Here is a 14,620-nt window from a genome sequence, read left to right as displayed (position 1 = left end):
GAGAGTGATACCATGATACCATTTTATTTACTGAGCCAACTTATCAGAAACAAGGCTTTGGGTTCTAAATGGTTAAGGCCGTGATCTTCAAAGGCATCTGAGGGAGCTAGTGCCCAGCTCCTTTGGTCCTTGGTAAGAGATCAGTCACTATTGGTGACCTGACACCCATAAAAGCAGCAAAGAATCCTGTGGCACCTTATAGACTAACAGACGTTTTGCAGCATGAGCTTTCGTGGGTGAATACCCACTTCGTCAGATGCAAGTAGTGGAAATTTCCAGGGGCAGGTATATATATGCAAGCAAGAAGCAAGCTAGAGATAACGAGGTTAGTTCAATCAGGGAGGATGAGGCCCTGTTCCAGCAGCTGAGGCGTGAAAACCAAGGGAGGAGAAACTGGTTCTGTAGTTGGCAAGCCATTCACAGTCTTTGTTTAATCCTGAGCTGATGGTGTCAAATTTGCAGATGAACTGCAGCGCAGCAGTTTCTCTTTGAAGTCTGGTCCTGAAGTTTTTTTGCTGCAGGATGGCCACCTTAAGATCTGCTATTGTGTGGCCAGGGAGGTTGAAGTGTTCTCCTACAGGTTTTTGTATATTGCCATTCCTAATATCTGATTTGTGTCCATTTATCCTTTTCCTTAGAGACTGTCCAGTTTGGCCAATGTACATAGCAGAGGGGCATCGCTGGCATATGATGGCGTATATTACATTGGTGGACGTGCAGGTGAATGAACCAGTGATGGTGTGGCTGATCTGGTTAGGTCCTGTGATGGTGTCGCAGGTGTAGATATGTGGGCAGAGTTGGCATCGAGGTTTGTTGCATGGATTGGTTCCTGAGCTAGAGTTACTATGGTGCGGTGTGCAGTTACTGGTGAGAATATGCTTCAGGTTGGCAGGTTGTCTGTGGGCGAGGACTGGCCTGCCACCCAAGGCCTGTGAAAGTGTGGGATCATTGTCCAGGATGGGTTGTAGATCCCTGATGATGCGTTGGAGGGGTTTTAGCTGGAGACTGTATGTGATGGCCAGTGGAGTCCTGTTGGTTTCTTTCTTGGGTACACGTCTGGCTTCCTTATTTCCTCGTGCGGGTACTGTAGTTTTGAGAATGCTTGGTCTCTGCAGAGACCAACACCTACAAAATCTCCACCAAGCATTCTCAAAACTACAGTACCCGCACGAGGAAATAAGGAAACAGATCAACAGAGCCAGATGTGTACCCAGAAACCTCCTACTGCAAGACAAACCCAAGAAAGAAACCAACAGGACTCCACTGGCCATCACATACAGTCCCCAGCTAAAACCCCTCCAACGCATCATCAGGGATCTACAACCCATCCGGGACAATGATCCCACACTTTCACAGGCCTTGGGTGGCAGGCCAGTCCTTGCCCACAGACAACCTGCCAACCTGAAGCATATTCTCACCAGTAACTGCACACCGCACCATAGTAACTCTAGCTCAAGAACCAATCCATGCAACAAACCTCGATGCCAACTCTGCCCACATATCTACACCAGCGACACCATCACAGGACCTAACCAGATCAGCCACACCATCACTGGTTCATTCACCTGCACGTCCACCAATGTAATATACGCCATCATCTGCCAGAGATGCCCCTCTGCTATGTACATTGGCCAAACTGGACAGTCTCTAAGGAAAAGGATAAATGGACACAAATCAGATATTAGGAATGGCAATATACAAAAACCTGTAGGAGAACACTTCAACCTCCCTGGCCACACAATAGCAGATCTCCCTGGCCATCCTGCAGCAAAAAAACTTCAGGACCAGACTTCAAAGAGAAACTGCTGCGCTTCAGTTCATCTGCAAATTTGACACCATCAGCTCAGGATTAAACAAAGACTGTGAATGGCTTGCCAACTACAGAACCAGTTTCTCCTCCCTTGGTTTTCACGCCTCAGCTGCTGGAACAGGGCCTCATCCTCCCTGATTGAACTAACCTCGTTATCTCTAGCTTGCTTCTTGCTTGCATATATATACCTGCCCCTGGAAATTTCCACTACTTGCATCTGACGAAGTGGGTATTCACCCACGAAAGCTCATGCTGCAAAACGTCTGTTAGTCTGTAAGGTGCCACAGGATTCTTTGCTGCTTTTACAGATCCAGACTAACACGGCTACCCCTCTGATACCTGACTCCCATAGGCTTTGAAAGGACTTGGATTCCTCTTCTTCTCCTTCCCCACTCCTAAAATATCATCATTAGAATTATAGACTATCAGGGTTGGAAGAGACCTCAGGAGGTCATCTAGTCCAACCCCCTGCTCAAAGCAGGGTCATTCCCAGATAGATTTTTACCCCACTTCCCTAAATGGCCCCCTCAAGGATTGAACAATGTTCAAACCACTGAGCTATCCCTCCCCCCCTGTCATTGCTCTCCATGGAAAGCATCCAAAATGCTGGATACATTTTAGAGGGGAGTGGCAATTAATTCCAGAGCCAGGTGAGGTAATGCTAGGGATTCTTTCAGAAGCTAGTCCCAAAAATGCAACATTACATGCCGAAGTTCGGCACTTCATTTCTGATCCCTGCCCCTCGTCCGCCTGCCCTGTGACTGTGTCTCTTCCACAGCACACTTCTGATAAGGTTTGAAAGGTAACACATAGAATAATCCAAAATACTATTCACATTCAAAATGTACATTGAGGTCATGCTAGCTTCTGTGGGAACCATTGCTTTGAATTTTCCCACACATGTGTAATCTCCTTCCTAATGTGGCATTAACAGTGATGTGTGGCAAGAACGGTTGTTGATATTTACTGGGATGTCTGTCTCTCCCACAGTGCAAGAGCTATGTTTCTGAATATTCAGAGTTTGCCATCCAGTTTATGATGCACATGGTAAGCTGAATATTATGTTAAATACATCTTCTTTAGATCTTTTCTATTCTTGGTGCTGGGTCTTCATCAGAGCTTGTTCTGGAAAAAGTTACTTTATTACCTTTAAACCTTCAGAATGAACCTTGAGGAATCCTAAGGCAGTGTGAAAACGACGTGGTTAATGTCCTATGGATCCTTTTAGGCCATGCAGGAATGCTAGTGGATTTTGGAAAGAATAACAGCTGAAAGATTTTTATTTAGCAAGCTTTTTTTAAAAAAAATCTAGTTTTGCCACGGTCTCAATTCTAGGTAGCTCTGTCACTCTGGGTGCAGAAGGCACCCTCTTGTGTTGTCAGAGTTGCATCTAGTGTGGCTTTTAAATTTCCCCACTCTGACTTCATCTCCTATGTTTTACACACTTTCAGCTCTCTAGGCAAACAGAGTTTCACACATGTACCTGAGTAAGTCCCTCCCAATGGAACAAATGATAAATGGAGCTGCTGTGGCACATCCCCAAAAATACTTCACAGCCTTGGAGGCTTTGAGACAGCTGAAATCTGAATGTGGGTGGTGTGGGTTGGGTTGAAAGTTATGGAGAAAAGAAGAGAAACATGTCATGGCAGTGATGGTGAGGCCGTGCCGTCCGCTGTGAGATGAAAATCATTGTTCCAAGTAGCACTTTGCACTTGCACAGCATTTTCATCCAAGATCTCAAAGCACTCTAGAAAGGTGGGTAAGCATTATTATACCCATTGTAGAGTTGGGGAAACTGAGGCACGGTGATTGACTTGCCCAGTGTCACTTTGAGTCAGTGGGGAACAGAACTCTTCTTTGACTTTCATTCCAACTCTAACTGCTAGACAGCAATGCTGCCTTTAAAGTAAAGAATCTTTTTTTTAAAAGAATAATCCAGATTTTAAGTTTACTTGAACATAACCCTTTTCAAATTCAAAGGGATGTTATGAGATCCTGTTTGGGATTTGTTCTTTCAGTGCCATCTGGGGATGTGGAGACATTATTTTATATAGTAACAAGAACATTCAAATACTTATATATTTGGTCCAATTAAATGTGGATTGTAACTAGTACTTAGGGGTAATATTTTAAGGTGAGGAAAAGAACACACTGAAAATCTTGGGTTTGCCCTTGGCAGTGCTCAACTTCTGTCCTGAGTTAGTCTGACTGAGGAATGTCCATTTTAATTGCATGAAAATTGGCTGTTTGCATGCCGGGAGCTAGTCTGGAATGGACAATGAAACCATTGCTTTACGTTTCTAATAAAGATGACTGGGATCCAGGTGGACTGGTGGGGAGAGGTGGCTTCCTTAGCAGGTTCATTTATTTGTGGAATTTCTATATGTATTTTGACCACTTGATTTATTTCATCTGAATTTTAATTGTTTCATCTTTTCTTTCAACAACCCTGCTTCTTCACTAGCAGAACAATAAGTTATGTGTTAAACTTCCCTGCAGTGGTGCATTTCTTTTTGCTTTTCATCTAAAAGATTCACAGAAATGTAGGGTTGGAAGGGACCGTGAGAGGTCATGAAGTACAGCCCCCTGTGCTGAGGCAGGACCAAATAAACCTAGACCATCCCTGACAGGGGTTTGTCCAACCTATTCTCAAACCCTCCAATGACGGGGATTCCACAACCTCCCTACTCCAGAGCTTAACTCCCCCTAGATCTCCTATGAGTAGGTCATGGTTCCTGCTCCCAGCACCTGCTCCCACTCCCAGCCCACATGTCAGTTAAGATTTCAGCCTAATGATGAAAAAGTGAGCTGGGAAGCAGGTGTGAAGGCCTTCCTATGATAAAGGTGAGGACAGGGTAATCTCCCTGCTGGCTCCAATCAGTTCCCTGCTTTACTCTGAAGTTAAGAAGGGCCCAAACTATAGCTGATTGAAATTTTCTGACTCTTTATTATTATTATTTTTTGGATGAAAAGTGCTGTTTTGCTGAAACTGAAATGTTTTGCTAAAACAGTTCCACTTTGACTTTTCAGTGAAAAATATTTGAAAAGAAACAATTTTTTGTTTAGTTTGGAGTTGACATTTTTGTTTCACTTTCGTGTTTGAAAATTCTGACCGGCTCTCCTCTAGGGTAACCTTTATGGGTCAGAGCAATAATATGGATAGCATGAGAGTCTGAATTGAGAATTAAAAATGGGGCCCTTCTGTTTCATAACTAGTAATTTCCTGGGAGCCCTTGGGCTTGTTCTGCTTTCATTTACAAAGAGTAAATGAAGAATAACTCCACGGAACTTAATGGGGTTACACTGGGGCAAAACCAGGGTGAGAGTAGCATCGGTATCTGTCATGGTGCACCATGGGATCATGTTGCAGGGACATGGTGCTGCTGCTGCAGAATTAATTCTTGAAATGCTTATCCCAGTGTGTGACCCAGGGAAAGACAGTGCTTGGCCATGTAGTCAGAAATTTGGCTACATCTTGGAGGTATTGCTTCTCTCTATGCACAGTCTATGGAGTCTGGGTAACGTGTCTATTATTTATCTGACGTTGCACAAGCTTCTCTATGACAAGGATGTCTTATACTTTGAGGAATAAGGTATTAATTGGGAGGATGCAGCAGGGATTGCATAGCTCTGCTGGTGCACTGATGTGGGGTACTGAAAACAGACATTTTGCAAAGCTGCATATAGTACCTAGTATCAGAGGGGTAGCCGTGTTAGTCTGGTTCTGTAGAAGTAGCAAAGAATCCTGTGGCACCTTATAGACTAACAGACGTTTTGCAGCATGAGCTGTATTCACCCACGAAAGCTCATGCTGCAAAACGTCTGTTAGTCTATAAGGTGCCACAGGATTCTTTGCTGCTTCATATAGTACCTAAGAGCTAGCCTTAAATCCAGACTAGCTACAGATCCAGTGTCATCTTGAGGAAAGGAAATCTGATCAGACCGTTGGCCTGGTAACCTACCTTCAACCACCATTTCCTCCAAGAGTGTATGGAAGCTACAGTTGCCAGGTGTATTGAAACCTTTATAACCCTGGTTTGGGTTGTCTCCTCCCTCTTTAGGGAATTCTTCATAGAGCCGATATAACCGCATAGAGCTTGTCCTTACTTGATTTGTGTATCTCTCTCCAGCAACCGAAGGATATTTGTGGCAGAGTTGGATTCTGTCCTTCCCTGAAATCTGTCCCCCTCCAGTCTCTGGGGCCAGCTAAAGTGATGCATATGTCCAATATGAAGGAGCCTGTGGAGGTAAAATGAGTCTTTAGCGCCCTCTACTGTTTTGCTGAAGAAAGAGCAAGGCTTGCATATTACCCACATGAGCTGGAGCAGGGGTTCTCAAGCTGGGGGGTCGTGACCCCTCAGCCTCAGGAGGTTGCGAGGTTATTATGTGAGGGGTCACGATCTGTCAGCCTCCTCCCCCAAGCCCTGCTTTAACTCCAGCATTTATAATAGTGTTAAATATAAAAAAGGTTTGCAGTGTGAAAGGGGTCACCACTACAAAAGGTTGAGAAGCACTAAACTGGAGGAAGGGTCAAAGTCAGGCAATAAATACAGACTTCCATGTGTACTGAACAGCCTGAATCTGTGGTATAAAGTACCAATCTCACTGTTCTGGGGTTAGATTGCAAAAGAGCTTCTCTTTATAGAGGTGGTATGAAATGTAATACAGAACTAGGGCCTGGTCAGGATTAGACCTGATCAAAACTTTCACATTTTACAAATTTTGATCTTTGATTTGTTTTGCCAAAATGCGTTCACTTAATCCCTCCCCCCACACCTCCTTCCCCAGCTCTGTCAGGACATCACTTTCAGTTGCTTCAAACGTTATCTGTGATATGCAATTCTACACCATCATCAGAGCAACTAGCCCTTAGCCAGGGCTAATCTCTGGTAAGGTTGAAATTTAGTCTGAATTTGCAGTTATCAGAACCCCAGAAGCACCATTTTTTAAAATGTACCATGTTCACATGCACATAACTCAGTCAGAGCAGCCTGTATCTTAGAATCATAGAAAAGTAGGGCTGGGAGAAACCTTGAGAAGTCATCTGGCCCAGCCCCCTGCACTGAGGCAGGGCCAATTAACCTAAACCATCCCTGACATCCCAATGACGGACATTCCAGAACCTCCCTTGGAAGACTCTTCCAGTACTTAACTATCCTTAGAGTTAGAAAGTTTTCCCTAATATCTAACCTAAATCTCCTTTGCTGCAGATTAAGCCCATTACTTCTTGTTCTACCCTCAGTGGACATGGAGAACAATTGGTCACAGTCCTCTTTGTAACAGCCCTTAACATAATTAAAGACTGTTATCATGTCTCCTGAGCCTTCTCTTCTCTAGATTAAATGTACTCAGTTTTTTTAACCTTTCCTCATATACCAGGTTTTCTAAAGCTTTTATCATTTTTGTTGCTCTCCTCTGGACTCTCACCTATTTCTCCCCATCTTTCTTAAACTGTGGTGTCCAAAACTGGACACAGAACTCCCCCTGAGACCTCACTAGTGCTGAGCAGAGTGGGACAATTACCTCTCATGTCTTACAGATAACACTCCTGTTAACACGCCCCAGTGTGCTATTAGCCTTTTTCACAACTCGTTGCTGAATCATATTCAGTTTGTGATCAACTATCACCCCCAGATCCATTTAAGCTGTACCACCTACCCAGTTGTTCCCCATTTGTAGTTGTACATTTGATTTTCCCCTCCTACCTGTGGTACACCGGACCCCTGCTAGAATGTGGGGTTTTGGATCCATGCACAGTCCTGCGTTAACACAGGAACCGCATTATAGTGGGGACCGTGTTACTATGGATTCCAATAATGGTAATTAAATTTGGGATCCATGTGCAGTCCCGCACTATAACCGAATTCATGCTATATGGACACACGTTCTAGCGAGGATCCGCTGTACTTTACACTTGTCAGTTTTGAATTTCATCCTGTTGATGCAAGATCAATTCTCCAATTTATCATTAGCGAGATTTCAGTGCAAAAGCAGTGTCCTTCAGATCACTGGGGAATACACCATATAGAATTTAATAGGGATGAAAGCAATAGGGTTCACTAGAAATGACTGTATCCCCCACCCCATATGATCATTGTTTTACATGAACATTCTGTTGTGCTGTAATAAGCAGGAAAACCTGGGACCAGAAAATAAAACTCCCCTGTGCGGGATGTGTGAGATTGCGGTAAAGGCAGCAGAAAGCCTCCTGAACAACAACATGACAGAGGTATGTGGCCTTCTGTTCAGTGATGCAGAGCTTGCATAGGCTATTTGAGTGCAGCTCCCAGCTTGGAGCATGTCCTGCTGCTGCTAGGGGGGTGCAAATAGGATGACCAGTCAGCAAATGTGAAAAATCGGGACAGGATAAGAAAAAGACCCAAAAATCAGGACTGCCTCTATAAAATCGGGACATCTGGTCACCCTAGATGCAAGAAAGTTGGTATGTAGCCCTGTACGATAGCCTAATTGTGCCCTGTATTCTCATTTCCATCGTTTAGGGGTGGTTAGGGGGAGAAGGAATTCTGTGAATGGCTAAATGCTGCTTGCAAGCTCCTCCCAAGGCTTGATGTGGGACAGGCCTTGGCTTAGACACTTTTTAGGGTTAGTGGATGAATCAACACAGTAAAACATTTGTCTGCAGCAGAGGGAAGAATAGCACAGAAGATTGAGATCTATCTGCCCACTACTGAGGTACTATAGAGGATAGATGGCATAGATTTATTCTCTTCTCCTGACCCCTGCTGCTTTTGTTTTCCAGGAGCAAATAGTCCATGAAATGGAGAAGGTCTGTTACATGCTACCTCATGGTGTCTTAGGGCAGTGTAAGGACTTTGTGGACTCCTATGGCAAGGCTGTCGTTGTCATGTTGTTGGAAGCAACTAATCCCGAAGTTGTATGCATCATGCTGAAATGCTGCCCCAAGAATAGCCCTTCATACACTGGTAAGCACTGGGTGACCAGTATCCTGTCCAAAGCATGCTTGTTTCCTTGTGAAGAGTCCAATCTATGGATATATATGGCACTAGTGCAGTATTCATCTGAGGCCCCTTGCTGGGGTTGGAGGAAAGGAGCCTTGCGCTGGTTCCTAGGTCTGGGACTAGAGCACACTAAGCAGCTGAGAACGCTCACTAGGAAGCTGGATATCTAACATTCTAATGTTCTGTGTGTCTGCTAGAGAGAAGTGCTCTGGAGCCGTTACCGGTAAATGCTGGCGAGTTCTGCAATGTGTGTCAGATTGTTGTAACTTATATTGACAATGAGCTGGAGGAGAACGAGACACAGGCTGAAATTGGGACTCTGCTTGTGAAGGGCTGTCATTTACTGCCAAAACCCTTGACAGACAAGGTAACTGCAAGTAGCTGTTGTGGGGATGGAAGATCTGATGTCCCCTACCCAGCTGGCTAAAACATATGTCTTGTGCCCCAGTGGCTCTCAACCTTTCCAGACAACTGTTCCCCTTTCAGGAGTCTGATTTGTCTTGCGTATCCCCTAGTTTCACCTCACTTAAAAACTACTTGCTTACAAAATCAGACATAAAAATACAGAAGTGTCACAGCACACTATTACTGAGAAATTGCTCACTGTCTCATTTTTGCCATATAATTATAAAATAAATCAATTGGAATATAAATATTGTACTTACATTTCAGTGTATAGAATATAGGGCAGTATAAACAAGTCATTGTCTGTATGAAATTTTAATTTGTACTGACTTCGCTAGTGCCTTTTATGTAGCCTGTTGTAAAACTAGGCAAATATCTAGATGAGTTGATGTACCCCCTGGAAGACCTCTGCGTGCCCCAGGGGTATTTGTACCACTGGTTGAGAACCACTGTTGTACCCCATCCACAATGCCTGTCACATATCTGCTGCTTCTCCCCTTCTCCTTAATGCTTTACACCTATATATTTTAGAGTATCCTTTCTAAAATCCAACTGGGAACAAATTCACATGCACCGAGGCTGGGCATTAATGTCTGAGTGTTCGCAGTGGCTTCTCTGCTTGAAATGGCTGGCTGCCTCCATCTCCAGCAGATGATATTTGGAGAATCATGAAAAGGTTCATGGGCTGGTGACTCTGCTTTGAAACTGGCCAGTGCAGCTGAGACTCTGGAATGTATATTAGTTCTTAGTCCCTGCTGGGATTTCTCTCCTCTTACTCAGCACAAAATAATATAGACTTTCTTTTTGTTCAAAATAAACGGCATGAGTACGGAGCAAGTTGATCTCTGGCAGATCAGACGGCGGCACCTGTCCCTGGATATGTGGCAGCCTGCCTCCCAATCAGAATCAGAGCGTTATACAAAATGGACAAATGTATAAGGCCACCTAGTCCAGCATCACAGCAGAACTGTTCTAGAGATAGACGCCTCATGTGCTAACTCAGGTGTACGTCGTCGTGCCCCAGAAATGTATCATATACTGTCCTGTATTGGCATTGCACCATATCTGAGCTGTTCAGTCATTTGCAATAACAGTCAGAGGGACGTGTGGAGGAGTTTCAAACCCTTCTCTTGAGGGTTAAAGGAGTTGGTGCCTGTCCCATCCTGAGCTGTCAGCAGTCTAAAAATCCACCTTTATGTAGCAATATGAGTTTGTGGATCCTTTTGATGTCTGCTGTCTGGGTAAAAGCTGTCATGGCTGCAGTCTTGGTGCCGCACTGTTACCTCTTGGGGCGGGGGGAAAAGTCATACCAGAACTACAGACTAGCTGCCTAAGAGCATTTGGCTGCCTCAGTACTTTGGGACTGCTGCTGAGAGTAACGGATGCATTCATAGCGTGTGAGTGCAGGGCAGAGCCACCTTTTGGCCAGCTCCTGCAGAGGAGTGTAAGTCTTTGTGTTTCAGCATAAGGTCATAGGAGCTTCTTCCCCTTCTCCTACCTGCCTCAGTGCATACAGAGTGTGTGGTGGGGAAGGAGGGAAAGCAATAGCTTGTACATTTCTTGGGCAATTTTCCTGACCTGTAGTAATGCACTGCTCATTTCTAAAGGACTGAACTACTCTCCCTAAGCACCTCTTCCCCAATCTCAATGGCAACGTGTTAATCTATAAAGCACAAGACAATCTGGGGTTCCCCTGTTTGAATCAGGGTACTTTGTCTTCATCTCATGATGGTCTAGCAGAGTATTCAGTCTCATGTCATCTCTTCTTGTTATAGTGTGATGAGATTGTGCTGCAGTATGAACCAGAAGCCCTACGACTCCTGGTACAGATAATGGATCCTTCTTTTGTGTGCACTGTAAGTAGTTCCGCTGGCATATGCAATAGGAGAAGTATACTATCAGTTTAGCTATCCAATTGCATGGTCTCACGAAAGGGCAGCTGTTCATAGACTATTGGTTTTTTGCCAGGAAAGAAGAAATAGATTTACAGTATTATCTTCCCTGCCCTGTGATTCAAATGCAGGAAATGTAACTGCCATGTAATGCAGTGTGAAGTGCGTGTCCCTGCTTCAGATGGGATCTTCAATATTAGATTCACAAATGTGCAGCCAGCATAGAAGCTGAAATTGTCTAGCATCTGAAATTCGGTGTCCTCTCAAGGGGCTTCTCACAAGTCTGTTCATTCAGCTACAGACCCAACTGTCTATAGCAGTCTAGCACTGTGGTGTTGGAAACTCCCAGCACTGCCTCTGCTTTGTCTACACACTCCAACTCCCACTGGAGATAGTCACTGCTGTGCAGGAGGCACAGAATCATGGGGGGAGGTCAGGTCAGGAAGAAGTGAGATCACTGATGTCAATGGTAATCAGGAAAACATAACTGCACCTTTTGTTCTCTCTCTTCTTTCACTGAACAGAAAATAGGAGCTTGTGTATCATCCAAAGAGGATCTCATGGGAGAAGATCCATGTGTGTGGGGCCCAAGCTACTGGTGTAAGAACATGGAGACTGCAACTCAATGCAATGTAAGTCACCAGAGATTCCTCCAGAGGGGAGAGTCTGAGATGCCATTAAATTAATGGGCAACAAACTAAAGTACTTCAAAAATATTGAACCTGATTCTCCTTTCGCTTATGCTGGCCTAAATGAGGAGTAACTCCATTGAATGAAGTGTAATGTTAGTGTAAATGAGAGGAGAATCAGGCCACATTTGTGAGAGAGAACTACAAATGCCTGGCCTCCGGTTGTTGGGAAAGGGAGGTTTATCTGGTGGGAATAGAGGCTTGTCAGCTCTTGCTTACCTCTCAGGTCCATTCAGAAGAAGTGTCATGTGCCACTGCTAGAACACTTACAATTACGCTGGCCAAAGGATTAGATGTTCTACTGGAGTGACCATCCTGTGCTGGCAGTGAGATTGACCTAATGGGACTCTTCTGTCTCTAAAACCTGAGGCTTCACTGTTAACAATTCACTGGTGCAATTTCGAACAGCTGACTGTGAGCTGATAGGCTCAGAAGCTGTAACCGGCCCACTCGAATGCTTTTTAACCCCTTGGATGCCAGGAAACTGAGATTATTTTGGAGAAATCCACAAATGCTAATGCAGAGGAGTTAGCTTAGAGTTTTGACTGAGACTAAAAATACATCCTAAAGGAAGGAGATCAGCTGGGAAGAAGGTTGGTCACATCCATAGATGAAATAGAAGGAGCTAGATTAGCCCACGTCTGGCTTGGCCATTTCCTCTAGAACTTGAACTCTCACCTGTCTAAAGGACAGCCCATAATATAAAGCATCTTCATGACCTGTGACAATTGTCTGGCTCTGCCCAGGAAAAAGCAAGGGTGGAGGTTTTATGGAGAACAAAGTTTTGCCCTGCCCCAACCAGGGTCGGGAGTCCTGGGTGAGGTAGCTTGACAAGTTAATGCAGCAGATCCACAAGCCTCTCTTCTTCACTGGCTAGGTCGAAAGTCTCGCAGTTACTGAATACTTGTATGGTCAAGTCTCTACTCTTTTCCCATGGTCCACCCTCATATCGGATGACTGTTTCAGTCACAGAATGGTTGCTGGTGCATACAGATGCCTATTTAAGCTGCTAATTTAATATCAGTTTGCCCTTAAATCCTGAATGGTGCTGGTGCTCCAAGCTGTTTGTGCAAATTGACGCTGGCTATGTTATGATATGACAATACAGGCCTCTTTTTCACACCCCTCTTCCTCTTTCTCCTAGGCTGTTGAGCACTGCAAACGTCATATATGGTACTAGAAGAAACCTTTCCAGCTGAAAATGTTTGCCATGGTTTTGATTAAGCATCCTGGATTTGTTTGGGTGGGGATGGGTGAGATGTCCAAGAACTGTCTCTCTCCTCTCCCTTCTGAAGGTCCTGTGCCTTCAGGTTTGTTCGCAGTGCTGCTGCCATTTAGGGAACTCCTCTGCAATGCTGACTCAACAAAAGCCTTACAACTGTACCGTTCTTTGTGCATTTGGAGCAGAGGGGTTGTTGGGTGGGGAGTGGTGTAGCGTGGGGTTTGTTGTATTGTGAATTAACCGCCTTGTGTCTAATTGTAAAATAAATAAACCAGAATAGGCTGACTAAACTGAAATTCCATGGTTGGTTGGTTTTGACTTTCCTGCAGTGTTCTTGAGCACCCTGCCCTTACTTCGAGCAAGACAATAAAGGCTCAGATTTTTAAAGCAGTCTGAGAGATTTAGGGATTGCAAGTGAATGTGATCTGGGCCTCTCAATCCCTTGGGTTTATTTAAACATCCCACCCTAAATTTTATTGACTTGTAAGTGAAGAGTAAAACTGCCATTTTGAAATGTTTTTTGTATAATCCAGAGAAGGAAGGCTTGGTGTTTGACTCCACTTGCAACTAGAAATAAGTTTTTTTTAAGTGCCAGATCCTCATCTGGTGTAAATTGGTATAGCTCAACTGAAGCCAGTGGAGTGATGTTGATTTTTACCAGTGGAGGATCTGGTCCTAAGTGCATCGTCATCGTAGCAAAGAAAAGGGCAATCTAAAAGCACAGCTTGTGTGGCAAGAGCTGCAGAAGCTGTCTCAATGTGGACATGTTTGTGTTTTGTTGGGGGGCTTTTGGGTAGACATCTTAGGAAACTAACTTGATTAAATTTAACTGTAATTCTTACCTTTCCATTACTTTCTCTGGTGGTACAGCCTCGATATTGGGTTTTTTAAAGTTGAATGAGATACAAAACCATGATGTATAGCTTTTCTGTTGGAATTAGTACAGGATCTGAAAGTACTTCGTGTTCAAAAAGCATAGAAAGATACAAAGCAGCTGCAGTTTTTCACTCCGTGTGATGAAAGTTTGTAGTGGCTACCAAAGCATCTGCCTTATATGGGGTTTTTCCCTGTGCATCAGTGGGGAGAACATCCAGCTCTCCTTAGCTGTAGCATCTTTCCCCTAGCATTACTGGCTGCATGACATTTACCCTGATAGCGCAGCCTCATGTCTATTAAACTAGACCCAAGCCCCAATCCTGGTCTCACTGAAGTCAGTGAGGTTTTAAAATGTTTCTCCTTCTTGTCAGGAGTGATTGGCATAAAAAACTTAGGCAAGGATGCTCCTTCAAGTCATTCAGATTCTATTATGGCAAGCTCAGTATAAATACCTATGTAGAGCTTATTTGTGAGAGGAGCCATTTTAACTCGGCAGGCAGTACTCTTGATCTTCCCTTCTGCCCAGCTATAGATGTGAGGGGAAAACGTGCAGCTGCTTTCAATAGAACATGGTCTTAATCGTGCATGAAAGCTTCTGTAATTAAAAAATAAAGACTTCCTGTAAACCTGACATCTTTGTGCTCTTTCCCTTCGTACATAGTAGTTCTTGAAGTTTCTCACTGGGTTTCATGTGTGGGTGATCCATCCATTATACACCCTTCTGCTGCAAGTCCTCATTATCATCT

At 44.2% G+C, this 14,620-nt stretch overlaps 1 protein-coding gene across 2 annotated transcripts in view; it reads left to right on the top strand.

Moving 5' to 3' along the window:
- Positions 1-14,505, top strand: part of LOC120369467 (prosaposin) — a 45,395-nt gene extending 30,890 nt beyond the window's left edge. The window contains exons 7-14 of one of the 2 annotated variants that reach the window (XM_039482800.1): positions 2,801-2,857; positions 5,941-6,057; positions 7,944-8,039; positions 8,571-8,754; positions 8,988-9,157; positions 10,971-11,051; positions 11,612-11,719; positions 12,921-14,505. In XM_039482800.1, coding sequence (XP_039338734.1) covers positions 2,801-2,857; positions 5,941-6,057; positions 7,944-8,039; positions 8,571-8,754; positions 8,988-9,157; positions 10,971-11,051; positions 11,612-11,719; positions 12,921-12,956 — 849 coding nt within the window. In that variant the 3' untranslated portion in view covers positions 12,957-14,505. Of the gene's footprint in view, positions 1-2,800; positions 2,858-5,940; positions 6,058-7,940; positions 8,040-8,570; positions 8,755-8,987; positions 9,158-10,970; positions 11,052-11,611; positions 11,720-12,920 lie in introns of both variants that reach the window. The other variant, XM_039482799.1, reaches the window with a different exon arrangement.
- The last annotated feature ends 115 nt before the right edge of the window (positions 14,506-14,620 follow it).

This window comes from Mauremys reevesii, linkage group 7 (assembly GCF_016161935.1).
Source record: "Mauremys reevesii isolate NIE-2019 linkage group 7, ASM1616193v1, whole genome shotgun sequence".
NCBI classification, from domain to species: Eukaryota; Metazoa; Chordata; order Testudines; family Geoemydidae; genus Mauremys; species Mauremys reevesii.
This window is presented reverse-complemented; position numbering and strand designations above follow the sequence as displayed.